Raw genomic sequence first — 27679 nt, forward strand, 5'->3', positions numbered from 1 at the left:
CGTCCAGCAGTCTACCAACTCTCTACACTCGCGTCTTCCCTCTTCATCTCTCGCCGACAAAAGACCATGAAATCCCTGCTCCCAGACCCACAAGAACGAACAACATGCCTCTCATTGGATGGTGCACATTCCAAAGCCCCCGTTATCTCCAGTCATAACCCAAACACTGCTGCCACAGAGAAACCATTACATTAGAGTGAAACATTACAGAGAGGCCATTGCATTAACAGTGAAACATTACAGCATGTTACATATAGTTCACTGATTAAAAACTGGTGAGGGTCAAAGGAACAAATCAAATGTTTTCAGCCTCCTCTTTCTAGGACAAGAGAGCATGACTTCAGGATTGAAGGACATCCATTTAGAACTGAGAAGCAGAGAAATTACTTTAGTCAAAGGGTGGTAAATCTGTGGAATTTATTGCCACGAGCGGAAGTGGAGGCCAAGTTATTGGGTGTATTTAAAGCTGAGATAGATACGTCCTTGATTAGCCAGGACATCAAAGAGTATGGGGTGAAGACAGGGGAGTGGGGATGACTGGAAGAATTGGATCAGCCCATGATTGAATAGCAGAACAGACTCGATGGGCCAAATAGCCTACTTCTGCTGCTATATCTTACGGTCTTATGGTCTCCTAAGGAAGTAGAGATACTAACACACTTTCTTGTTCTTGGTACTTACATGGTTGATCTGGGACAAGGTCAAGAGTCCCTCTTATCATACTAGGGGACCATTCAATAGATGATCAGTGTAGGAGAGGTTGGTAAGGAGAAGTGAGGAGAAGGATCGGTGGATGGATTGGATGAGGGATTTTGGGGCAGCTGACGGAATGGTCTGAATGTGAGTCAATGGAGGAGAAGTCTAGTTCAGGTTGGGGAGTATATTTGCACTATAGGACTCGTATGCAGCAAATCATTTGGCACAACTGTGGTCAAGATGTGTAAATGAGCATTCTGTTCAGTGCCACCCCCCCCCCCCCCAGTTTATTTGCAGAATCCACACAAGAATCCAGAAGTGTGCTGCTGGTGCATAAATGACTGGGTTGCATTTACTAGTGAGTTTTTTGATAAAAATCCATCAAGCAGGTGCTGTAGCTTTGAATTTCTAGCTCAGGCTCTGCTTACTCTGCTGCGTGTGTTGCTGGGACTAAACCAAACATGTTATTTAATAGTCATTTTCCTTCCCATTCCCATCCAACATACTGGAGAAGTTAGGAAATAAATTTACAACCTTGCGAATCTTCCTTTACTTCTACCACTGGGGCATAGGAGTTTACCAAATTATTCAGCATTGGAATAAAAAAAGAAGATTCAGCTGCCCAGGAAGGAGTTAATAAACAATACTCATCATCTGCACTTTTGTAGTTTGTTCTTTTCTGCTAGTTTTCTCTTCCCACCTAAATTAATAGATCAACAAACATATTCTTTCTATCTTACAATTTATTGAAAATGTGAAAATTACTTGTCATTTAGTAGTGCTTTTTTTTGTCAGTACGTTCATTGTTCTCTGCCTAACCCTAACCGGTCTCCCCAGTTAACTTTTTAATATTACTTCACAGGCTCCACCTCCCCGCTGACATCAATGCTCTTCCTGTTCCGACTGAAATCAGCCTTAGATCTACACTAAGTGCTGCTGCCTCCATCTCTATTCTACTGCTACTAAAAACTCCAGACTGGCTGTCCCCTAGGGCTCTTCCATCATGTGTTAACTATCCGTTTGAGGACGTAACTTCCAGTATAAGTTCTGCCTTTGAAGGGTTTGCAGAAGCCAAAGAATGTTGTCTTGAAAGGTCGATGTTCATTACAGCTGTCCCTGGTCCACGTTGGTGATAATGCTTCTACTGATAGTTCTCGGGGCCACTCTTGGGGTAACTGGCGGTGTTGTTGCTACCTGTGCAATGGCATGCCTATGGTGCCGTTTTAAGAAGCTGAGAGGGTCCTACAAAAATCTGGAGAACAAGTGTCTGGAAAGCACAGCAAAGGAGAGAAATATCCTGCACACGACACAGCAGGTAAGCAAGAGAGTTTATTGCCCGTGGCCTTTTGCTGTGCATTCAGCAGTTTGCAGGGAACCTGAAGAAAGTAGAAACTGGAGGATTAATAGGTTTGCCCAGAGAATTGAGTAATTTTTGAAAATATTTGTGCTACTCTCTTAAGGCTATCTGTGCAATGAGCAAAAGATGCACATTAATCAGGGGTGTTTGACAGACAGAATGCTGCATATGGTTTCTCACTCCTGCTCAGTAACTCTAAGCACCCCTGGGAGAAGGTAATGTAGAGGTTTAAAGTGATGGCTGGATTTTTGATAGAGTCCTGGACGTGCCAGCTCAATAAGTTAAAGACATATAGTTTCTTTGTTAAAGTGTCACAAGCAACATTAAAGTCAAAGAACTAAAGAGGAGTTGCAGAATGTGCAACTCATACCTCGCTATGACTTCCAAACCTGCCAGACCCTCAGTCATGCCTTAACCCTTAACAGTGCCCAGACCCTGAACATCCCTATAACCTTCAGTGAATTCGTGTCTGACCAGCAAAGATAGGAGTATCTGTTGGAGTCTGGTGGTACTATATTCAAAAGTGTTTATTAGTAAAATAAGCAAAACAATACCAATAATGCAAATATACATATAACACAGGTTAGCAATAATAAACCTAAAAGTGTAGGAATAATAATAAGCAATAATAAACAAGCTCTATTGATGTCTAGGGGATAATGAATTGTCATAGGAAAGTATAAAGTTCAGTTCAGTTCATGTGTGCTGAGGTAATTATGGTTGTTATGTGGTAATTGTTGGAGAGAAAGAGAGAGCGAGCAAGATTAGGCAGCTGCAGCAGGCAAACCTTCTATGGCTTTCTTAATCCATCGTGTTGTTGTGGTGGTCATTCGGCTATGACCCCTCCGTCCTTCAGCTAGACTGTTCTTCTGTGGTGGACTTGTCACTCTGGCATGAGTGGACACACACACAAGTCCCCACCGGCCCTGCTGTTACACTGAGAGCTTTACTGACCGATCTCCTGGTTCGGTCTCCGAAGCCCCCACCTTTCTGTGGGTTCCCAACACTCAGTCAGTGTCCACTGGTGTGGCTGAAGGGTGTCTCTCCAAACCTGTCTTTTATCCCTACTCACAGGGTCTCAGCTATCCATCAACTCTGAATGACTGTGTCCATCAAATCAGGCCACTCCTGCTATCTCCTGAGGAATGTTAACGAGCAAAGTAAAGTCCTTGTAGCGAAAGGTAAACAATCCAGGAAGAGCCAAAATACAATAAATCAACAGTCTCTCTCTCTTATCTGTAGCAAATGTTCGTGCCTGTGTTTCGTCTCTCTCTCTCATGAGCAGCAGAGCAACAGTAATAGTTCATGGTTCTCGGGGGGGGGGGGGGATGGTTAACTCTGCACCCCATTGTCCATCAGGTCTGTTCATCACTCATAACACAACAAAGATGTCACTCCCAGTAACCATTATTAAGTATTTATCCAGACATATAAGTACCGTGACAACTGGCGATCTTAGTGGCCAGAGATTGCTATAGAATGTGAGAGAACTTCCAAAGAGAAGGGATAGAATATTAAACATCAGGAGGTATGGAAGTTAAGGAATAACAAAGATAATATGATAATTGAAAAGGCTTTACCTTACCTTCAAAAAATTGCAGTAAGACACAACAAAGCTTCAGAAAAATTACTAATTGTTGCAATTTGTTAAAAAGCACATTCATTTATGGCAGGTGGGTGCAGAACATCTTAAAATATATTTTCTGCACTATATTAATCATTTAAATTATGCTACTAAGTCATGTCTAGGGAATATTTTATCTGAGTGGTTATTGGGTGGGATTGCTTCTCATTGCGCTAAACCAGGAACCTGGATGACCTTCAGCTCATACGGGAGAATGAGGAGGATACAGATGGGATCTACAGGGAGGTAGTCACCCCTAAGTTACTGGAGGCAGGGAGCTAGGAGACTGTAAGGAGAGGAAAACAATCCAGATAGACAGTGCAGAGTACCTCTGTGGCTATTCCCCTCAATAATACGTACAACACTTTGGATTCTGCTGGGGGAATGACCTACCAGGGAAAAGCAGCCACCAGGGCTTTGGCACTGAATCTGAATCTGGATCTGTGGCTCAGAAGGGAGGGGTGACACAAAGAGTATAGTTGTGATAGGGGAGTCAATTGTTAGGGGGCACATAGAAGATTCTGCAGATGTGAAATAGATACCTGAATAGTATGTTGCCTCCCAAGTGCCAGGGTCAGGGACATCTCAGATTGAGTCCATAGAATTCTGAAGGGGGATGGTGAACAGCTAAAAGTAGTGGTACTTAGCGGTGTCAACAATAAAGATGGGAAAAGGGATGAGGTCTTGAAGAGAGAATATAGGGAGCTGGGTAGGAAATTGAGAAGCAGAACCTCAAAGGTGGTAATCTCATGATTGCTTCATGTGCCACGTGCTAGTGAGGGTAAGAACAGGATGATTTGGCAGATGAATGCATGGCTGAAGAACTGGTGGTGGCAGCAGGGTTGCAGATTTCTGGATCATTAGGATCTCTTCTGAGGAAGATATAACCTGTACAAAAAGGACGGGTTACACCTGAACACGAAGGGGGGGGGGGGCCAAGATATCCTCACGGAAAGGTTTGCTAGAGCTGTTGGGAGGGTTTAAACTAATTTGGCAGAGGATGGGAACTGGAGTGATAGGGCAGAGGATGGTGCAGTTGATATACTGTACAAGCAGATGCAGGGTGTAATGAAATTGTGAGGAAGGACAGGCAAATCATCAGGCAAAATTGCCTTCAGCAGGATGGATTGAAGGGTGTCTTTAGACTAAATGGGGGGGGGGGGTTGGTTCAACAGTTTGGAAAAGTGAGGAGAAAATAAAGGGAAGGAGAGTGCAGGAGAAGTTACAAAGTCCCCAGAATAAAAAGGCAAAGTTTAGAAAGGGATAACGATTTAACTTCTAGTAAAATGGAAACAAAATCAAAAAGGACTGAAAAAGGTGCTATATTTGAATGCACACAGTATATGGAATAAGGTCGATGATATTGTAGTGCAGTTAGAAACTGCAGGTATGACATTGTGGGCATCACTGACTTGCAGCTGAAAGAAGGTCCCGGTTGGGAGCTTAACATCCAAGGATACTTCCTGTATTGAAAGGACAGGCGGATAGGCAGAGAGGGTGGAGTGGCTCTGTTGGTAAAAAGTGAAATCCAATCCTTAGAAAGAAGTGACATAGGAACAGAAGATGTTGAATCCTTGTGGGTAGAGTTAAGAAACTGCTAGTATAAAAAGACCCTGATAGGAGTTATATACAACCCTCCGAACAATAGACAAGATGTGGGATACAAATTACAATGGGAGATTTAAAAATAGGTATATAATAAGGGCAATTTTACGATAGTTATGGGGAATTTCAATGTGCAGGTAGATTGGGAAATCAGGCTGGTGCTGTATTCCAAGAGAGGGAACTTCTAGAATGCCTTTGAGGTGGCCTTTTAGAGCAGTTTGTGGTTGAGCCCACTTGGGAAAAAGGCAATTCTGGATTGGGTGTGGTGTAATGAGCCAGATTTGATTAGGGAGCTTAAGATAAAGGAACACTTAGAAGGTCATGATCATAGTATGATACAATTCACCCTGCAGTTTGAGAGGGTGAAGCTAAAATTAGATGTATCAGTACTTCATTGGAGCAAAGGGAATTACAGAGGCAGGAGATAAGAGCTGGCCAAAGTTGATTGTAGGCAGACATTAGCAGGGATGATGGCAGAACAGCAATGGCAGGAGTTTCAGGGAGCAGTTCAGAAGGTGTAGGATAGATTTGTTGCAAAGAAAAAGAAGTATTCCAAAGGAAGAATGAGGCAACCATGGCTGACAAGGGAAGTCAAAGACAGCATAGATGCAAAAGAGAGGGCATACAACATAACAGAAATTAGTGGGTTGCTAGAGGCTTGGGAAGCTTTTCTAAAGCAACAGAAAGCAGCTAAAAAACAATAAGGAGTGAAAAGATGAAATATGAAGGTAAGCTAGCCAATAATATGAAAAGTGACACCAAAAGTTTTTTTCAGATATAAAGAATAAAAGAGAGGCAAGAGTGGTTATTGGACCACTGGTAAAAGATGCTAGTGAGGTAATAATGTAGGACAAAGAATTGGTGGTTGAACTTAATTTTTTTGCATTATTCACTGTGGAAGATACCATCAATATGACAGAAATTTGGGGCAGAAGTGCGTGTAGTTATTGTCACTAAGGAGAATGTGCTTGGGAAGCTGAAATGTCTGAAGGCAGGTAAATCACCTGGACCAGATGGGCTACACCCCAGGGTTCTGAAAGAGGTAACTGAAGAGATTGTGGAGGCATTCGTAGTGATCTTCCAAGAATAACTAGATTCTGGAATGGTTCAGCAGGACTGGGATAGTGCAAATGTCACTCCACTCTTATAAAAGAGAGGGAGACAAAAGACATGATATTATAGGCCAATCAGGCTCTCGTCAATGGTTAGTAAGGAATGGGAGTCCATTATTAAGCATGAGGATTTGGGGTACTTGGAGGTACATGATTAAATAGGCTAAAGTTGGCAAGGTTTTTGTAAGGGGAAATTTTGTCTGACAGATCTGTTGAAAATCTTAGAGGAAATAACAGGCAGGATAGTCAAAGGAGAGTCAGTAGATGTTGTCTACTTAGAATTTCAGAAAGCCTTTGACAAGGTGCCACACATGAGGCTACAAAACAAGAGCCTGGGATATTACAAGAAAACTACTAACAAGGATAACATATATTAAAGAGAAAATCACTGTAATTTTCTTTATATTCTTAGTGTCATTTGATCAATATATTCAGTCATGTTAACACATGCCTTGTCATTTGTGCCCCCCCTCCAAGGAATACATCCCTTCATTGTTTGAGGGGCTTCCTCACCAGACTTAGCCGCTCAACGTCCAGTAGCAGAAGGACCCCAGACTGTGGCTTTTCCCCAAGGTGCCTTTGCATTGTCCACACCATGCTTCATTCACACGATCCATAAACTGTGTACCCAGACCCCATGCTAGTATCTTCAGAACCAGGTCTCACAATGCAATACAGTTGCACCCAAGCCACATAGACTGGTGCAAACACGAATCTATGCAAATGGTGCTGTCTCCATATCCGTGTGCTAATATCTCCAGCTTTTTGGTTCCAGGCTATGCCTCTGGGTCTCTATCTTCATCAATGTCATTAGATGCAAATGTGCTTGTATGATTCATGAGGATATGCTTGTAAGGTTCTTTGGTTCTCTCCAAGCAGGTGTTCTCATTTCCAAGCAGGTGAAATCTGTCAGATACAAGATTATCAGCAATTATCTCTCCAACATTTACTATTATGAGCCAATTTAATGATTGTTACTGCAAATTCTGGCATTTTATAGCTATGAAAAAGGAACTTAATATTTGTGAAACTTCTGATTGCCTCAACTTAGTGTATAATGGTGAAGTTTGCCTCTAAGCATAAACTGGCTTGAACGCAGATCTAATTTACTGGACCAAAGGCTTAAGCCACACTGGGGAGTTCAGGTTCTTATTAGGAGCCAAAGTCTGATGTCTTCTCTGTGCTCAATATCAACATCAGAGGCAGTCATTAATGAATACAACCATTTCCAAGACAAACAACTCCCACAACCTAAATGTCCTGCCACTGCCATTCAAGTATTTTGACATGAACAGCAAAATAAATTGGAGTGAAGCACAGTGGACAGCTGATTAGTTATTATCCACATTCCCCAAATATCAAAAGGTGAAATTATCCTCATTAGACCATGAGATATAGGAGCAGAATTCGGCCAATCGGCCCATCTGGTCTGCTATATCTTTCAATCATGGCTGATTATTATCCCTCTCAACCGCATTTTCCTGCCTTTGCCCTGTAACCTTTTAGAACCTGATTAGTCAAGGACCTATCAACCTCTGCTTTAAATTTACCCATTGACTTGGCCTCCACAGCCGCCCGTGTCAATGAATTCCACAAGCTCACCACCCTCTGGCAAAAGACATTCCTCCTCATCTCTGTTCTAAAAGGATGTCCTTGTATTCTGAGCTTGTGCCCTTGGGTCCTAGACTCTCCCACTTTTGGGAATTATCTCTCCATGTGCACTCTATCTAGACCTTTCAATTATTTTATTTACTCTACACAGTTTTGCTTTTCTATCTGTTAATATTAGACCCTTTCTCTTGTAACTTTTGCTCCTCCCTGCCATCTCTTCCTCTCTCACTGGCCTTTACTGTGCTGTTCCACGTCTTGGGAATCTGGTTATATTGTATGAAGAATGATTAAGCAGAAGGGCCTATACTCTCTAGAGTTTAGAGAACATTGAGTCATACAAAATTCTGACAGGGCTCCTTATTGACGAAGCAGAGCTCATGTTTCTCCTGATTTGGGATGTTAAAGTCTGAAAATAAAGGGTCTGCCATCCAAGATTAAGTTGAGGTGAAATTTCTTCATCTAGAGAGTAGTGAGCCTTTGGAATTCTCTACACAAGAGGGCCATGAAGGATCAGACTTTGAGCTGGTCTATGACAGAGTTTGTACATTTTTAGATATGAAGCAAATCAAGGGATATTTCAGGGAAATGGGTGAACATTTGAGAGAGAGAGATTTCTTTGAGGGGGAACGTGTGGGATGACTGTGATTATTGCAGTCAATTGCCACTGCAACCTTAGTGATCTGACAGCAAGGACATGCACATGTCCTTTGTGGAAACTCCATCACCACTCTTGCCCCACAATATATTCCTGTCCACTGTGGATGCTATAAAGATGCCCATCACCCACTGGCCATTTTTACCTTAGGCACACTCATCCTCCTCCATCTCATTCACACTATCCATATGGCACACACCTGTCCTTGCCCCATGTGCCGTTCTTAGCCTTCCCTTCTTCCAACCCAATGTGTGACATCCCACCATCCCTTCTCCCCCCCCCCCCCCCCCACCACCGTCATCCACCATGCCTGGTTCTTAGGGCCTCTGAAGGTGTACTGATTAGCACCAGGCTTCCAAACACAAAATGCACCAGAATTCGTCTTACCTGATGTGGATCATTGCCATGTGAAATTGTACCTGTTGTGAATATTGACTGCACGTATCCATGTTTCTGTATCTGTTTTAACATGTTTGACATTTTCCTGACGTAATCTTGTACAGTTTGTCTCACACATTTTTCAAGCCTTCCTGACAAAAACTGGAGCTTACTGTCTGTGCCATGTGACAGTGAGTATAGGACTTTACAACTCCTCCTTCGGAGTGTCAGACACCCTGAGCCAATAGGCTGGTCCTGGACTTATTTCCACTTGGCATAATTTACTTATTATTATTTAATTATTTATGGTTTTACATTGCTATATGTCTATACCATTCTTGGTTAGTGTGACTGTAATGAAACCCAATTTCCCTCGGGATCAATAAAGTATGTCTGTCTGTCTGTCTGTCTGAATAGAATGAGGTGGAGGATAAATGTGTGGCTGAGGGATTGGAGCAGGGGTCAGGGATTTCTGGATCATTGGGACCACTTTTGGGGCAGGTGTGACCTGTACAAAAAGGACAGGTTGCACTTGAATCCAAGGGGGACCAATATCCTGGCGGGGAGGTTTGCTAAGGGGAGAGTTCAAACTAGAATTGTTGGGGGGTGGGAACCGAACTGAAGAGACTAGGGAAGAGGCAGTTGGCTCACAAATAGAGAAAGCTTGGAGACAGTGTGTGAGGGAGGATAGGCAGGTGATAGAGAAGGGACGTGTTCAGATCCGATGGTTTGAGATGTGTCTATTTTAACACAAGTATTGTGAACAAATCAGATAAGCTTAGAGTGTGGATCAGTACTTGGAGCTATGATGCGGTGGCCATTACAGAGACTTGGATGGCTCGAGGACAGGAATGGTTACTTCAAGTGCCGGGTTTTAAATGTTTCAGAAAGGACAGGGAGGGAGGCAAAAGAGTTGGGGGCGAGGCACTGTTGATCAGAGATAGTGTCACGGCTGCAGAAAAGGTGGACTTCATGGAGGGATTGTCTACGGAGTCTCTGTGGGTGGAGGTTAGGAACAGGAAGGGGTCAATAACTTTACTGTGTGTTTTTTATAGGCCACCCAATAGTAAAAGGGATATCGAGGAGCAGATAGGGAAACAGATCCTGGAAAGGTGTAATAATAACAGAGTTGTCGTGGTAGGAGATTTTAATTTCACAAATATCAATTGGCATCTCCCTAGAGCAAGGGGTTTAGAAGGAGTGGAGTTTGTTAGGTGTGTTCAGGAAGGTTTTTTGACACAATATGTAGATAAGCCTACAAGAGGAGAGGCTGTACTTGATTTGGTATTGGGAAATGAACCTGGTCAGGTGTCAGATCTCTCAGTGGGAGAGCATTTTGGAGATAGTGATCATAATTCTATCTCCTTTACAATAGCATTGGAGAGAAGTAGGAACAGACAAGTTAGAAAAGTGTTTAATTGGAGTAAGGGGAATTATGAGGCTATCAGGCAGGAAATTGGAAGCTTAAATTGGGAACAGATGTTCTCGGTAAAGTACAGAAGAAATATGGTAAATGTTCAGGGGATATTTATGTGGAGTTCTGCATAGATATGTTCCAATGAAACAGGGAATTTATGGTAGGGTACAGGAACCGTGGTGTACAAAGGCTGTAACAATTCCAATCAAGAAGAAAAGTAAAGCTTACAAAAGGTTCAGAGAGCTAGGTAATGTTAGAGATCTAGAAGATTATAAGGCTAACAGGAAGGAGCTTAAGAAGGAAATTAGGAGAGCCAGAAGGGGCAATGAGAAGGCCTTGGTGGGCAGGATTAAGGAAAACCCCAAGGCATTCTACAAGTATGTGAACAGCAAGAGGATAAGACATGAAAGAATAGGACCAATCAAGTGTGACAGTGGAAAATTGTGTATGGAACTGGAAGAAATAGCAGAGGTACTTTATGAATACTTTGCTTCAGTATTCACTATGGAAAAGGATCTTTGTGTTTGTAGTGATGAATCGCAGCAAACTGAAAAGCTTGAGCATGTAAATATTAAGAAAGAGGGTGTGCTGGAGCTTTTGGAAAGAATCGAGTTGGATAAGTCACCAGGACCAGATGAGATGTACCCCAGGCTACTCTGGGAGGTGAGGGAGGAGATTGCTGAGCATCTGGTAATGATCTTTGCAACATCAATGGGGAAGGGAGAGGTTCCAGAGGACTGGAGGGTTGCGGATGTTGTTCTCTTATTCAAGAAAGGGAGTAGAGATAGCCCAGGAAATTATAGACCAGTGAGTCTTACTTCAGTAGTTGGAAATTTGATGGAGAAGATCCTGAGAGGCAGGATTTATGAGCATTTGGAGAGGCATAATATGATTAGGAATAGTCAGCATGGCTCTGTCAAGGACAGGTCGTGCCTTACGATCCTGATTGAATTTTTTGAGGATGTGACTAAACACATTGATGAAGGAAGAGCAGTAGATGTAGTGTATATGGATTTCAGCAAGGCATTTGATAAGGTACCCCTTGCAAGGCTTTTTTGAGAAAGTAAGGAGGCATGGGGTCCAAGGGGACATTGCTTTGTCGATCCAGAACTGGCTTGCCCGCAGAAGGCAAAGAGTGGTTGTAGATGGTTCATATTCTGCAAGGAGGCCAGTGACCAGTGATGTGCCTCAGGGATCTGTTCATGGACCCTTACTCTTTGTGATTTTTATAAATGACCAGGATGAGGAAGTGGAGGGATGGGTTAGTAAGTTTGCTGATGACACAAAGGTTGGGGGTGTTGTGGATAGTGTGGAGGGCTGTTAGAAGTTGCAGCGGGACATTGATAGGATGCAAAACTGGGCTGAGAAGTGGCAGATGGAGTTTAACCCAGATAAGTGTAAAGTGATTCATTTAGGTAGGTCAAATATGATGGCAGAATATAGTATTAATGGTAAGACTCTTGGCAGTGTGGAGGATCAGAGGGATCTTGGGGTCTGAGTCCATAGGACACTCAAAGCGGCTGCGCAGGTTGACTCTGTGGTTAAGATGGCACACAGTGTATTGGCCTTCATCAATCATGGAATTGAATTTAGGAGCCGAGAGGTAATGTTGCAGCTATATAGGACCCTGGTCAGACCCCACTTGGAGAACCATACTCTGTTCTGGTCGTCTCACAACAGGAAGGATGTGGAAACCATAGAAAGGGTGCAGAGGAGATTTACAAGGACGTTGCCTGGATTGGAGAGCATGCCTTATGAAAACAGGTTGAGTGAAATTGGCCTTTTCTCCTTGGAGCAATGGAGGATGACAGATGACCTGATAGAGGTGAATAAGATGATGAGAGGCATTGATCATGTGGATAGTCAGAGGCTTTTTCCCAGGGCTGAAATGTTTGCCACAAGAGGACACAGGTTTAAGGTGCTGGGGAGTAGGTACAGAGGAGATGTCAGGGGTAAGTTTTCACCCATGGGCTGCCAGCGACGGTAGTGGAGGCGGATACGATAAAGTCTTTTAAGAGACTTTTGGATAGGTACATGGAGCTTGGAAAAAAAAGAGGGCTATGGGTAAGCCTAGGAATTTCTAAGGTAGGGACATGTTTGGCCCAACTTTGTGGGCTGAAGGGCCTGTATTGTGCTGTAGGTTTATTATGTTTTTTAAGGGTACAACTTACAGTCATCATTGGACATCTGCAATGTAGTTAGATGTTCATTACATTGATAGTTGCTTTTCTTTGTACATAAATGGTCAGGAAGCATAACCAGCTGAAGAACCAGCTATAGGTTTCCAGCGTTCCTCACACAGCTAACAGAAAGTGTTTTCTTAAGCATTTAGCTGTTGAGATACTTGGACAATGGGTATCTCTGCTGCAGTACCATTGGCAGCAATGGAGTTGTTATTGTTGGCCGTGTCTAGTTATTCTGAGTGTTGCAGAGAGATTTAAGTAGATATGGTTAGTATAAGTGAAATGGTGATGATGTGGCAGATAGAATATAATATTCAGCACTCCAGAGCAGTGGTGGGGGGAGCTGGTGTGGTCAAAAGCGCACTTCATTGGCGTCAGGAGTGGGATTAGAAATTAATGGCCAGATTGAAGAGCTGTGACGTCAGTAGGAACACCTTAAGACCCAAGGATAAATCGAGGGACCTAGCAGTCTGCCTCTCTTGCATCCCCAGGCTGGTCTCCCAAAGACAGGACACTGACCTGGAGGAAAACCTGGAATCAGAGCATCATGCCTTCCTGAGGAACTCTGATAGGGTCAGTGTACCCAGGCTCCTCAACCCAGGGGACATGGCAAAGTGCATCTTCCACCTCCCTCGTGGCATGCACCCGGGAACCCAAGACTCCACAGCCATGGGAGGACGGGCAACATGGCAGGCACCACTGACAAACCAGAGCAAGAGGAAGACCAATGGGCCTCAGCAGTTAACGCTAGAAGGTCCAACCTGAAGCTCCCCAGGTACAAAGGTGCCAGCCACCTGGAGTCTTACCCGGTGCAAGTCAAACTTGCTGCATGGCACAATGGGTGGAGCCGTACCAAGACGGCAGGGCACCTTGCCTTGGTGCTGGAGGGGGATGCCTAGCGGGCCCTCAGCTGAGCAGCGTGATTAGAGGGTCGGTGTACAGCTGACCATTTTGGGGTCATGAAAACATTGGGCAAGCTGTGCAAACACCTCTATTGGCCTGGGTACAGGCAGGACGTGGAGCTGTTCATGTATTGCTGCGACGCCTGCACGTCCCAGAAGGGGCTGAGCTGCCCATCTAGAGTGCCAATGTAGCATCATCTGGTGGGGGCCCCAGAATGGATCTACTGTCCCTCCCGGAAGAAGGGACTATCCCCCAAGCTCGGAGCCACTGGAGGAGTGTTGCGGTTGCCTGAGCTGCACTGGGACCAGCTGGCACTGTATCAGCCTTTGGCTACTACCGACCCAGTGAGTGTCCTGCCTCTTGCCTCACATGAGGGGGGGAGATGGGCTACAGACACCCACAGTGCCCCAGGCAGTGGCGTCGACCACCACTGGGACTTCTGGACTTTGTTGTGGATCCTACGGTCGTCGAGGACAGCTGACCCCACAGGTGGGTGCAGTGTAGCACTCCAGCTTTCCTCGTGGCCAGCACTATTTATTTTCTTGATTTAAAATGTTTTCATTGGATTATGGAGGGATGTTCAGGTTAATTTATTGTTACCTTTTAGCTAGGATTATAGAAGTTATTTGCACATGTGTTTGTGGGTTCATCCTGACTGTAGCCAGAGTATGTGACCATCACCTCCCCATCTGTATGTGACTGAGTGGTTCTTAGTGTCCGGTCTGTTTTGTGCTTGTTGCAATAAAACCTGGAGTTGAGCTAAATGAGCTTCTCTCAGCTGTCATCATGGACCAATCGCCCGCCACAATATGGAAAATATCAGGTTATTCATCTTGGGAGAAAAAAATTCAAAAGCAAAATAGTTTTACGGTGTTGAGAGATTGTAAGACGTTAGCATTCAAAGGAACCAAGGTGTACTGAAAACTAATGTGAGGGTAAAGCTGGAAGTCAAAAAGGCAAATGATACGCTGGGCTTTACTGCAGAAGAATTATAATACAAGAGTAAAGTTGTCTTACTGCAAATATATACAAGGTTGTGGTGAGGCAATGCCTCAAATATTGTGTGCAGTTCTAGTCCTCCTACCTAGGGAAGGATACAAACAGAGTACAGTGAAGGTTCACCACAGAGTTTAGGATAGGGGTTTGGTTTGAGGAGAGACTAATGAGCCTGGACAATACACTCTAGTGTTTGGAAGAATAACAAGTGTTCCTCATTAAGACATAGAAAGTTGTTACAGAAATCAAGGTAGATGCAGGATTGATATTCCCCTGGTTGGGGTGTCTTGACCTGAGAGTTAAACTAGGACAGACTTCCAAGATTGAGATACAAAGAGGACTATAGTGAAACTTTGGAATTCTCCAAGGAGCCAGTGGAAGCCCAGTCCCTGAGTAAGTATTCAGATCAATAGACTTGGATCTTTAAGAGAATTGCAGGACACAGATGAAGTTCAGAAAGCATTGTTGAGATAAAAGGTTAGCCATGATCTTACTGAATTCAGTTGGTGGGCTGAATGAACGACACCTGCTACTATTTCTGTGTGCTTGCTAACCAGACAAGGTCCTGTTTTACCACTTCATTCTGAGTGAAAACAACTCAAAGACTGTTTGAAATATCATTTCCCCAGTTTCACTCTATGTCATGGATGGCCTGAGTGGCCTTTGCGGATAATTTTAGCAGTCATTTAAGGATTCAAGAATTGTGAAATCTAATTCCTTGGCAACTATCTACCTACTACTACATACCCTAACTGCCTCCCACTCTCCTCACTCATCATAGGTACTACCTCTACCACACACACACACACTCATCATGAATGCTCTTGTCTGATCCGACCACTGTGGGTGCTCTCCTTACTCAGTTATGATACTACCTCCTGTCCTTACCAACTGCTTTCAGGGAAAAATACCATTAGTGAATTCTGTTCCTCCACCTTCTTTTCCCTTTACTGTATTTTATCCACTGTAAGTCCTCCCACATCACTTCTCCCATCTTTACCTCATGCTGGTTCCTCCCACGTCACTTCTCCTCATCTTTGCCCACTGTGGCCTCTCCTGCCAGACTCCAGTTGGCACCTGTATTGTGTTCTCATTACTCTACCTTTACTGCCCATAGAAACACAGAAACATAGAAAGCCTACAACACAATACAGGCCCTTTGGCCCACAAAGCTGTGTTGAACCTGTCCTTACTTAAGAAATTACTGAGGGTTACCCATAGCCCTCTATTTTTCTCAGCTCCATGTACCTATCCAGGAGTCTCTTCAAAGACCCCATCATATCCACCTCCACCACCGTCGCTGGCAGCCCATTCCATGCACTCACCACTCTCTGTGTAAAAAACTTATCCCTGACATCTCCTCTGTACCTACTTCCAAGCACCTTAAAACTGTGCCCTCTATTGTAAGTCATATCAGACCTGGGAAAAAGCCTCTGACAATCCATATGATCAATGCCTCTCATCATCTTATACACCTCCCTCAGGTCACCTCTCACCTCTCATCCTCCGTCGCTCCAAGGAGAAAAGGCCGAGTTCACTCAACCTATTCTCACATGGCATGCTCCCAATCCAGACAACATCCTTGTAAATCTCCTCTGCACCGTTTCTATGGTTTCCACATCCTTCCTGTAGTGAGACGACCAGAACTGAGCATAGCACTGCAAGTGGGGTCTGACCAGGGTCCTATATTGCTGCAACATTACCTCTCAGCTCCTAAACTCAATCCCAATATTGATAAAGGCCAATGAATCATATACCTTCTTAACCACAGTCGACCTTCGTAGCAGCTTTGAGTGTCCTATGGACTCAGACCCCAAGATCCCTCTGATCCTCCACACTGCCAAGAATCTTATCATTAATACCATATTCCGCCATCATATTTGACCTACCAAAATGAACCACATCACACTTACCTAGGTTGAACTCCATCTGCCACTTCTCAACCCAGTTTTGCATCCTGTTGATGTCCCACTGTAACCTCTGACAGCCCTCCACACTATCCACAACACCCCCAACCTTTGTGTCATCAGCAAATTTACTAACCCATTCCTCCACTTCCTTATCCAGATCATTTATAAAAATCACGAAGAGTAGGGATCCCAGAACAGATCCCTGAGGCACACCACTGGTCACCGACCTCCATGCAGAATATGACACGTCTACAACCACTCTTTGCCTTCTGTTGGCAAGCCAATTCTGGATCCACAAAGCAAGGTCTCCTTGGATCCCATGCCTCCTTCCTTTCTCAGTAAGTTTTGCATGGAACTTATCAAATGCCGTGCTGAAATCCATACATACTACATCTCCTGCTCTTCCTTCATCAATGTGTTTAGTCACATCCTCAAAAAATTCAGTCAGGCTCATAAGGCATGACCTGCCTTTGACAAAACCATGCCGACTATTTTTAATCATATTATGCCTCTCCAAATGTTCATAAATCCTGCCTCTCAGGATCTTTTCCATCAAATTACCAACCACTGAAGTAAGACTCACTGGTCTATAACTTCCTGGGTATCTCTACTCCCTTTCTTGAATAAGGGAACAACATCTGCAACCTTTCAATCCTCCAGAACTTCTCCCGTCCCCATTGATGATGCAAAGATCATCGCCAGAGGCTCAGCAATCTCTTCCCTCGCTTCCCACAGTAGCCTGGGGTACATCTCGTCTGATCCCGGTGACATCCAACTTGATGCTTTCCAAAAGCTCCAGCACATCCTCTTTCTTAATATCTATATGCCCAAGCTTTTCAGTCCTCTGTAAGTCATCCCTACAATTGCCAAGATCCTTTTCCGAAGTGAATAATGAAGCAAGTTATTCATTAAGTACCTCTGCTATCTCCTCTGGTTCCACACACTTTTCCACTGTCACACTTGAGTGGTCCTATTCTCTCACATTTTATCCTCTTACTCTTCACATACTTGTAGAATGCCTTGGAGTTTTCCTTAAACCTGTCTGCCAAGGCCTTCTCATGGCCCTTTCTGGCTCTCTTAATTTCTTTCTTAAGCACCTTCCTGCTAGCCTTATAATCTTCTAGATCTCTATCATTACTGAGTTTTTTGAGCCTTTCGTAAGCTTTTCTTTTCTTCTTGACTAGATTTACAACAGTCTTTGTACACCACGGTTCCTGTACCCTACCATCCTCTCCCTCTCTCGTTGAAATGTACCTATGCAGAACTCCACACAAATATCCTCTGAACATTTGCCATATTTCTTCCTTACATTTCCCTGAGAACATCTGTTTCCAATTTATGCTTCCAAGTTCCTGCCTGATAGCCTCTTATTTCCCCTTACTCCAATTAAACGCTTTCCTAACTTGTCTGTTCCTATCCCTCTCCAGTGCTATGGTAAAGGAGATAGAATTGTGATTACTATCTCCAAAATGCTCTCCCACTGAGATATCTGACACCTAACCAGGTCAATTTTCCAATACCAGATCAAGTACAGCCTCTCTTCTTGTAGACTTATCTACAACATGTACATATTGTGTCAAGAAACCTCCCAGAACACAGTTAACAGACTCCACCCCACCTAAACCCCTCGCTCTACAGAGATGCCAAATCAATATTTGGGAAATTAAAATCTCCCACCATGACAATCCTGTTATAATTACACCTTTCCAGAATCTGTCTCCCTATCTGCTCCTGGATGTTCCTGTTAATATTGGGTAGTCTTATAAAAAACACCCAGTAGAGTTATTGACCCCTTCCTGATCCTAACCTCCACCACAGAGACTCTGTAGACAATCCCTCCATGACGTCCTCCTTTTCTGCAGCTGTGATGCTACCTCTGATCAACAGTGCCATGCCCCACCCCTTTTGCCTCCCTGCCTATCCTTCCTGATACATCTAAAACCCAGCACTTGAAGTAACCATTCCTGTCCCAAGCCATCCAAGTCTCTGTAATGGCCACCACATCATAGCTCCAAGTACTGATACACGCTCTAAGCTCATCCGCTTTGTTCACAATACTCCTTGTGTTAAAATAGACACATCTCAAATCATCGGTCTGAGCGCACCCCTGCCTGTCCTCCCTCTCTCACTGTCTACAAGCTTTCTCTATTTGTGAGCCAACCGCCTCTTCCTCCATCTCTTCAGTTCGGTTCCCACCCCCCCGAAATCCTAGTTTAAACTCTCCCCAGTAGCCTTAGCAAACCTCCCCACCAGGATATTGGTCCCCCTCGGATTCAAGAGCAACCCATCCTTTTTGTACAAGTCACATTTGCCCCAAAAGGGGTCCCAATGATCCAGAAATGTACGCCAGATGAAGAAGCGGTCAGTAGAATGCTATTACACTCAGGGCTTCTGAGTTTGAGTTCAATTCTGATAGTGAATGTATACGTCAACCTCGTGATAGCTGGGTTTCCTCTGGGTGCTCAGTTTCCTTCCACAGTCCAAAGAGTTACTGCTTAGTAGGTTAATTGGTCATTGTAAATTGTTCTGTGATTAGGCTGGGGTTAAATAGGTGCGGCTGACTGGGGCCAAAAGGACCTATTCCGCGTTGTATCTCTAAATACAGAGTAATTTACATTTCCCCCTCCTTGCATTACTGGTGCACATTACCAGATATTTTTACTGACAGTGAACAGTTTCTCTCAACCCTTCTGCCTTCCTTCCTCACAACCTTACCTGATGTGAATAGTTACTGCACTGATTTACTCCTTCATTCTTGGCTGAAACTCTATGACCTTCCCAGTTACTGTTTTATCCAATTTCCCGTGGTTCTCATCCTGAATCTGGTGGCCCATCGCTCTGCAGTCAGTGGTTCCCCATTCTGCATCAAATTGTTTTACACCCTATACAGTGGAATTATGAGCAGAATAGAGGAAGGAGAGAGACTAAAAAAAAATCATGAATATGTGACCTAATATCCAAATATGACAGTGTATCAGAGCTATAAATTTAGTGCCTTCTAAAAGGACCCAAATAAAACTCATGGTGTTCACTTGCTGTCACAGTTTAGAGTGAAGAAGACAATGGAGACAATCCAGCCAAGGACTAGGTTAGCAACAACTAAAATCTATGGCCCCAAACCAATGAAAACCTTCCTAAAGTTCATCAATTACACAGACTGCGCCATAGAAAGGATGGATGAATGTCTGCCAGCTAAAGCAGAGAAGACCAACATCTCCAGTTTAATGGTGAATTCATCTGAAGATCTGTTTGTTTTTTCCAGGAATGGTAAGGAAGCAGGTGAAACGGTCCATATTTTAACACATTACAATGATCGAAAACACATGGCCCTTGATGCTTATGGTGAGGACTACAAAAACAATCTGTTTGCTGCACTGTAGCAAGCATAGAGCCACCCTATCCATGGTTAAAGGTGTATACAGCTATGACACGAAGTTCCAATAAGTTCTGGGGTATGGTATAAGTGGGTGAAACATTTTTTAGAAACTGGAGCAATTACATGCGCAGCTTTTAAATATTATGCATTATGTGAGTCATTATTCCACCAACTCCCTTTTTGAAAATTAAGATTGTTCATTGTGGCATGGTGCCTGTGTGCTGGCTTGCTTGGTAAGTCCAGAAAAGCTGCATTTCAGTAATTACTCCCTCTTCCACCTTCATTCTTCTCCATTTCCCCTTTCTGGCTCCCATCTTATCACTTCCCTTCTCCTCACCTGCTCATCACCTCCCTCTGGTGCCCCTTCTCCTTCCCTTTCTCCCATGGTCCACTCTCCTCTCCTATCAGATTCCTCCTTCTTCAGCCCTTTAACTTTTCCACCTGTCACCTTCTGGCTTCTTCTCCTTTCCAGCCCTGATGAAAGGGTTTCAGCCTGAAACGTCGACTGCTTAACCCTATCCATAGATGCTGCCATACCTACTGAGTTCCTCTAGCATTTTGTGTGTTGCTCCAGATTTCTAGTGTCCATAAAAGAGCTATGATAAGATGGAGTTCAGTAGAGAGAGATGATAATGCAAGAAACAGGGGAGGTTAAGCAACATTTGGGTCTTGAGCTGTGTGAACTACTGAATAACTATCTAAAATGCAAAACTGTATTAAATCTACAAGGTTGTTAATGCGGTTAGTTGAGGGATGAAAGGTTATTCCTCCAACATACATTGAGCTTCTGTGCAGCAGAGTGCCAGAGAGATCACAACATGTAGGACAAACAAGAAAAACAACTGATAGCTCAGGGTAATGTTTGTAAACATAATAGAGATGTTTCATAAAGCAGACACTTCATCTACGCATGGCCTCCTTAATTTCAAGGACACCAAGTGATGAGTTGTAAGTAGTTTACTAAATCCAAAGATGTACAAGGAAATTGTTGTTGCACCTGGAAAGAGTAGTTATGAGTCTCTATAAAGATGAGGATGAGGTAAAAGAGCAGGCTTTCATCTCCTCCACTTGAATAGGAAGGCAACATGTTAAGGGATGTGTGTTTGGGAGAGATTGCGAAGTAAAGGATGTGCGGAGGGTATTATCTCTTCGGAATGTAGACAGGTTAAAGAATTATAATGGATTTGTGGAATTTGCAAAGGATGAGCACTTGGATTTGTGAAACTAATCAATGGGAAGTTAGGGTAGATAAGATCATCAGTTTTCTAGGAGGGTGGTTTATGAGTATGGGCAGAAGTGCAAGAAAGGTTTGATATTGCTTTACTGTGTATCAGTTATAACAATGACAGGTGAAGAGAAAGCAGAGAGTGTGTAGGGAAAAGAAGTTAAATTAGACCTATTAGTGAAAGAGCCTTTGGTGTTCAGGGTATGAGATTAACACATTAACCAATATACTTTTGGCTTCAGTAAACCTTTCAATTACATGGCTAGAGAAGCAATCAGACCAATCAGTTTAGATAGTTTCTTAAGGGGTATTTTTCTACCTTTGTGAATCTTGAATCTTCTGATAATTAGGGCAATTTTTTTTACAAAAATTGTGTTGTCTACTCAAATGAAACCATCTAATATTTTAAGATTCTTCAGATATAACTGTGAATCTTTAGGTCAATTTAGGTCAGGTCAGAAGGATAGAACAATGTATTTTTACATAATAGAAAAAATACTGCAAATGTAGGAAATCTGAAAAGAAAAGAGATATTGGAAATCTTAAGCAGGTTAGGCAACATAAAGCACTTAACGTGATATTGAAGCCTGATCAGTTCTTTTAAGATTACAATTCCATTTGTAGGAACTCACAAGATAAAGCAATATTTGGAGGTAATTTCATGTGGAAAAGCTGCTGCTAGTGGGAAGATCTGTGATTTAGACCTTCAGCTCATGGTTTGCTAAAGTCAGAGCTAATGACTATTCCTTCCTTCTGTTTAACATCAGCTCTTGGTGATGCTGTATCTCTGTCAGAAGACATGCAGAGTGAAATGTCTGAGGATTCGAATGAAGATGTGAAACTGCATTATGGAATTCAGTACAACCGCTATAAGTCAGAACTTTATCTCACCATTATTGAAGGTAAAGTTGGTTCAGTATCATTAAGAGTGCAGTGCAAAGGAGGTTGGTTGTGTTAATGAAGGTTCAGTGCAAAGGAGGAGATTGGCATTAATAATAATGATTTGATTTCAATTTAATTTATTGCATAGGCAATCATTCCCAGGGTATAAATGCCTTGAAAATTAGCCTTTATTTGTAAGAGGCATGTTTTATTCTATCACTACTCGTGTTAAGGTTCTTACAATGATGCAATAACATGCACTAACATGACCTAAACCTTAGGCTCAGGAGGCTCATCACACAACCTGTCAGAAAAGTTGTAACACATCTTTAGATAATCATGATCATACATTGGAATCTATTTAGTCCCCTACACCCATAAATTATAATATAAAAGATACTTCCTTAATTTCTCTAATTCATTCCCCTTCTTTAGATTTTGCTCTCCTAGTCAGTATCAATGCACAACAGAGTAGTATCTGATCCCCTTCCTTTCACTGTGGCTGAGAAAAGGTCCTGGCCATTCAAAGTTCCAAGTAAATTTATTATCAAAGTACATACCACCCTGAGAAAGATAATGGCATCAGGTTTGTCCATGGTAAATTTCAATTATTCCTTCCACACAGAGTTTAATGGTGAAGAGCTAATCCAAGATAATTTCCTATGAAAAATATATTTTTGGCTAATATTTCAGAGTAGATGTGATGAAGCCTCAAAATGCAGTGAATGTGGTGTTTGTGATTTCTCATTAGGGAATAGAAATATTATAATTACTTAGGCAACGTTTCCTATTCCACCTCAAATTCAGCTACATGCAAAAATCACAATCTCCCATTCTTTCCCCCAACCTCATTTCCCAATACTACAGTTTCTGGTTTCTTTAGCTTCCAACCTCTGATATTCCCAATGCAGTGAAGAAACATTGAACCAAATACCTCCACCCACAATACTTTGTGGTGGTTAAGAGTAGCCCAGCGACGACTTTTCCTCTCAATTTCTCACAGCGTTCTGCAGAAAGGAAAGCAAGAAATAGGGACAGGTGGTCTATTACATCCTTCAGATTCCCAAAGTGCTGTTCAGACCGTAATATACTCTTGAAGTTGAACCACTAATTCGATGGCAAGCACAGTTGTCAATTGTGTGCATCAAGTTACCATGAACAGCACCAGCCAAAAAGCCATTTGGTCCAAGCCTAGCCTGTAGTGCTTTTTAACATGAGTGTGGTAAACTATGTATACCTGTCTGGACAAGCCCCTCTGCTGACTGTTCCTGTGGCTCCTCCCACAGATCCCTGTATAAAGGCGATTAGGGCACTGCTCCTCCCTCAGTCTCCGAGATGTCGTGCTCCCTTTTTGCTGTTAATAAAAGCCTATCGTTCACTTCCAGTCTCCTAGAGTTATTGATGGTGCATCAATGAGTCACCTAATCTTGAACCTATTCCTCACTTGCAATGCCTTGTAAAAACATTTATATAGCAGAGAATGTATTTCCTAACCACTCTGTGTGAAGAAATCTGTTGTAACCTTCCTGTTAAACATATTTTTTAATTATTTTGACTTTGAGCCTTAGAATTACAGTGCCACACACCAGCAGAGCATCACTTATTATTTAATCTCTATAATCCTTCACAATCTGGAAGGTTTCTGTTAAGATATCATAAATCGTCATCCTAAAGTTCCAAGTCTCCTATTTAATATACTCTACCACAGTAAAGTGATTGCAATCGAGTCCTCTTTGGGACCAGATGCAAAAGAGTTGAAATTCATGTTCGGTATCTCAATGACAACACTGGTATTCTAATACCTTCTGGCAGTGGAGAAAACCTTTTGAATTTTGGACTTTCCTACTTAGAGTTGCAAAACTGCCTACTGTCATTTTTAATTTTTTTAAAATATGATTTTTTAAAAAATTCTAAATTTGTGAGAGCTCTGCTGTGGTAGTGATTACATTAGCTGATATCCTCCAAAGATATTTTCAGGGTTGAAACCTCTCCATTAACTATTTCTTGGGTCCTTATTTATTAAACCCTCAGTTGTTAGATGTTGAATAATATTACTGCCAAGGCCCCGCATTCAGCCTTGTTTGAATCTTGTTTTTATTGTGTTCCAGCCCAAAACACAAGCATGGTGGAAAACATGAACCGCAGTGACAGTTACGTGGTAGCTGCCTTAATCACGACACTTGGGAAGGCTAAGGCCGAGACCTCTATCCAGGCAAAGACCCTGCACCCGGTTTGGCAAGAGACTCTGACATTCCCTGTTTTAGAGGAACACATACGGGAGGGAACTTTAACTGTGGCTGTCTACAGCTGTGATAAGTATTCCAGGCAGGACTGTGTGGGGGAAGCTCAGCTCAAGCTGTGTGATGTGGCAGTAGAAGAAAGGACGGAGTGCTGGATCAGACTGACAGCCCCTCTAAAGGTATCTTTCTTCTTCCTCCCCTGTTCAACCTGCTCACTGATGTTGCTAAGTGCTGGAACCTTTGGGATGATAAGCGTCTCTGCAAAGCAGTGCAGTGTCTGAGTCATTAATGGAGCAACTGCCTGTAGGATGTGAAAATATCTTGGTTTGATTATTAGAACTTTTTTTTTAAAGGAAAGTGTATGCTTTGGAATTGACCAATGTTTCAAAATGAGAGTTAGAAATGTGTTGTTTGTTGCTAATGGAAAATGTACAGTATATCAACTGTACTTCTAAAAGAATTAATTTACAGTGTGGATGCTTTGCACCAAGAGTTCCAGTGTTTAGAACCAGTAACATTGAAAATGGTCACAAAATGCTGGTGGAACGCAGCAGGCCAGGCAGCATCTATAGGAAGAAGTACAGTCGACGTTTCGGGCCGAGACCCTTCGTCAGGAACCTGGCACGAAACGTTGACTGTACTTCTTCCTATAGATGCTGCCTGGCCTGCTGCGTTCCTGATGCACCATCAATAACTCTCGGAGATGAGAGTCGAGATAGGCTTTTATTAGCTGGAAGAAAGCACCGTCAGCAGCAAGAGACCACCACACAACATCCTGGAGACTGAGGGAGGAGCAGTGCCTCCAATCGCCTTTATACAGGGGTCTGTGGGAGGAGCCACAGGAGCAGTCAGCAGGGGGGGGCGTGTCCAGACAGGTACATGTAGTTCACCACAGTTCCACCAGCATTTTGTGTGTGTTGCTTGAATTTCCAGCATTTGCAGATTTCCTCGTGTTTGCGACAATGAAAATGGTGATATATTTCCCTCTCCCTGACCAAGGAGAAATGGCAGTGCCTCCATTTCCTAAGGAGATTGAAATAAGCACAATTGACAGTGTCCTGACAAGTTTCATCTCCATCTGGTATCTGGTATGGAAGCAGATGAGCATCAGACCAGAAGTCCCTACAAAGGACTGTTAGAACAGCTGAGAGGATCATAGGGGCCTCCCTACCATCCATCGAGGACATTTAGCAGGAGTGTTGTGTGTGCACTGATGTCTTTAGGCTGAGGTGACTGCTCTCCAACACTGGTGTTTGTAGTCTTGGACTGTCCTCCAACACTGGTGTCTCTAGGCTGAGGTGACCAATCTCCAACAACTCCTTTCTCACCAGAGACCACAGCCCCAACCTCCTTCTGTTCCCGTCACTGTCCTGGGCACAGTATTTCCCTGGGTTGGGAATTCACTGCCTGGCTGTTGAAATGTGCAGTTTTAATTATTCATCTAAAGAGAATAAATCTACTGTCATGCACTTGTTTAGATTCTAACATATCCTTTTGATGTCTTCATAACAGTAATAGACAAGATAAATATGGAGCAGTGGATTTGTAACATGTTATTCCCTTTGTCACAAATAGGACTGATGGGAATCTAGTTAGGTTTGTTCATAGAACAGTACGGCACATGAACAGGCCATGTGGCCCACGGTGTTGTGCCGAAGGAGCTAAAAAGCAAATCAAAAACATCCAAACGTTACTCCGTCCTACCTACACCATGTCCATATCCTGCATCTTCTTACATCCATGTGCCTATCCAACCGGCTTTTAAAAGCCTCCAATGTATTTGCCTCTACCACCATACCAGGCAGTGTATTCCAGGCATCCACAACTCTCTGAGTAAAAAACTCACCCCAGTATTTTCATGTCTTTCAGAATTCATCGCATGGCGAGATCTTGCTTTCCATCAACTTCCTTCCAGCTGCTAACCGTCTGATTGTCATCATTATGAAGGCACAGCACTTAAATGCCAACAAGCTGAAAGATCTGATAGGTAAAGGAACCGTCTCTGTCTCAATGTGCATATTCTTTATTTTATCTTTAAATCAATTACTCTTGCTCTTGTGTTCACATGATGTTCTCTGATTAAGGTGAAGAGCAGGGGGAACTCAGTAGGTCTGGCAGTATCTATGGAAATGGAAAAAACAGTCAACATTTCAGGTGAAGACTTCTTCAGGGCTGAAAAGGAAGGGCAAAAAAACACCCTTTTCAGCATCTTCCCTCTTTCTCTTCAGTTCTGAAGAAGGGTTTTGACCCGAAACACCAACTGTTTTTTCATTTCCATAGATGCTGCCTGGCCTGCTGAGTTCCCTCAGCATTTTGTGTGTGTTGCTTTGGATTTCCAGCATCTGCAGACTTTCTCATGTTTATGACTGACTGATAAACAGGCCAAGTTCTCCCATTCCCCACTTGCAAACCTGACAATTTGCAACTAAGTTTTCAGTAACGTTTGCAGGTGTTTTATAAACTCAGTTGCTTCACCATTTGATCACAAATGATGACCCCAAATATAGTGTAATAGTGAGCAGAAATTACTTTACCTCCCAAAACTCTAGTTTATTATTTCCACAACTAAGAATTCACAGAAGCTACTCTGCTAGCTTCTGGCAGATCAGAGCAATGAGCAGCCCCTTGGGATCAGGAGCATAAGCAACAGCTCTAACTTTTAATGTAACTGAGCTGGGGATTCATCCTACTTTGAAAACTTTTACAGAAAGTAATGACTGAGTGGTGCAGCTGTTATATTAAAACTGTGATTTAACTATCTCTTATCTGTCAGTAATGTTTTTCCAACTAACCAACAGGGCCTTGTTTAAAAATAAGCCCTAATCTCTACAAATAAACTAGATAAATTGGCACAGTAAAACTCAATTATTTCCACCCAGGAGCAGTATACATTCAGGGCAGTCTGCATAGCAATTAAAGTCCCATTGTTTTGAAAAACTAAAATGAAACTAGATTTGATCAGAAGTACAGTTACACATAGCTTTAAGATTTAGCTACAGAAAATAGAAAAGCCATGTAAAAGGGCAATATTATGATGGCCATGGGGGCTTTCAATATTCAGAGAGATTGGGGAAAATCAGGTTGGTGCTGGATTTCTAGATAAGGAATTTGCAAAATGCCTACAAAATGGCTTATTCGAGCAGTTTGTGGCTGAGCACACTCAAAAAAAAAGGCAGTTCTGGATTTGGTGTTGTGTAATGAACCAGATTTGATTAGGGAGTTTAAGGCGTCAGTGATCATAATATGATAGAATTCACCCTGCAGTTTGAGAGGAAGAAACTAAATTCAGATGTATCAGCATTACGGTGAAATAAAAGGAACCACAGGGGTATCAGAGAGGAGATGGCCAAGGTGATTGGAAGGGTACTAGCAGGGATGGTGGCAGAAGAGCAATGACTGGAGATTCTGGGAGGTGGTTGGAAGGATCATGATCGATTCATCCTAAAAGATAAGTATTCTAGAGGGAGGATGACACAACTTTAGCTGACAAGAAAGTCAAAGAGAGCATA

The 27679-nt window shown here is 42.9% G+C and overlaps 1 protein-coding gene across 2 annotated transcripts in view; it reads left to right on the forward strand.

Annotated features, from left to right (window-relative positions):
* Positions 1-1605: 1605 nt before the first annotated feature.
* Positions 1606-27679, forward strand: part of syt13 (synaptotagmin XIII) — a 34115-nt gene continuing 8041 nt past the window's right edge. The window contains exons 1-5 of one of the 2 annotated variants that reach the window (XM_073049151.1): positions 1606-2011; positions 19492-19714; positions 21816-21950; positions 24039-24349; positions 26040-26157. In XM_073049151.1, the coding sequence (XP_072905252.1) occupies positions 1832-2011; positions 19492-19714; positions 21816-21950; positions 24039-24349; positions 26040-26157 (967 nt within the window). In that variant the 5' untranslated portion in view covers positions 1606-1831. Of the gene's footprint in view, positions 2012-19491; positions 19790-21815; positions 21951-24038; positions 24350-26039; positions 26158-27679 lie in introns of both variants that reach the window. The other variant, XM_073049152.1, reaches the window with a different exon arrangement.

The sequence above is a fragment of the Hemitrygon akajei genome, chromosome 6 (genome assembly GCF_048418815.1).
Source record: "Hemitrygon akajei chromosome 6, sHemAka1.3, whole genome shotgun sequence".
NCBI classification, from domain to species: Eukaryota; Metazoa; Chordata; class Chondrichthyes; order Myliobatiformes; family Dasyatidae; genus Hemitrygon; species Hemitrygon akajei.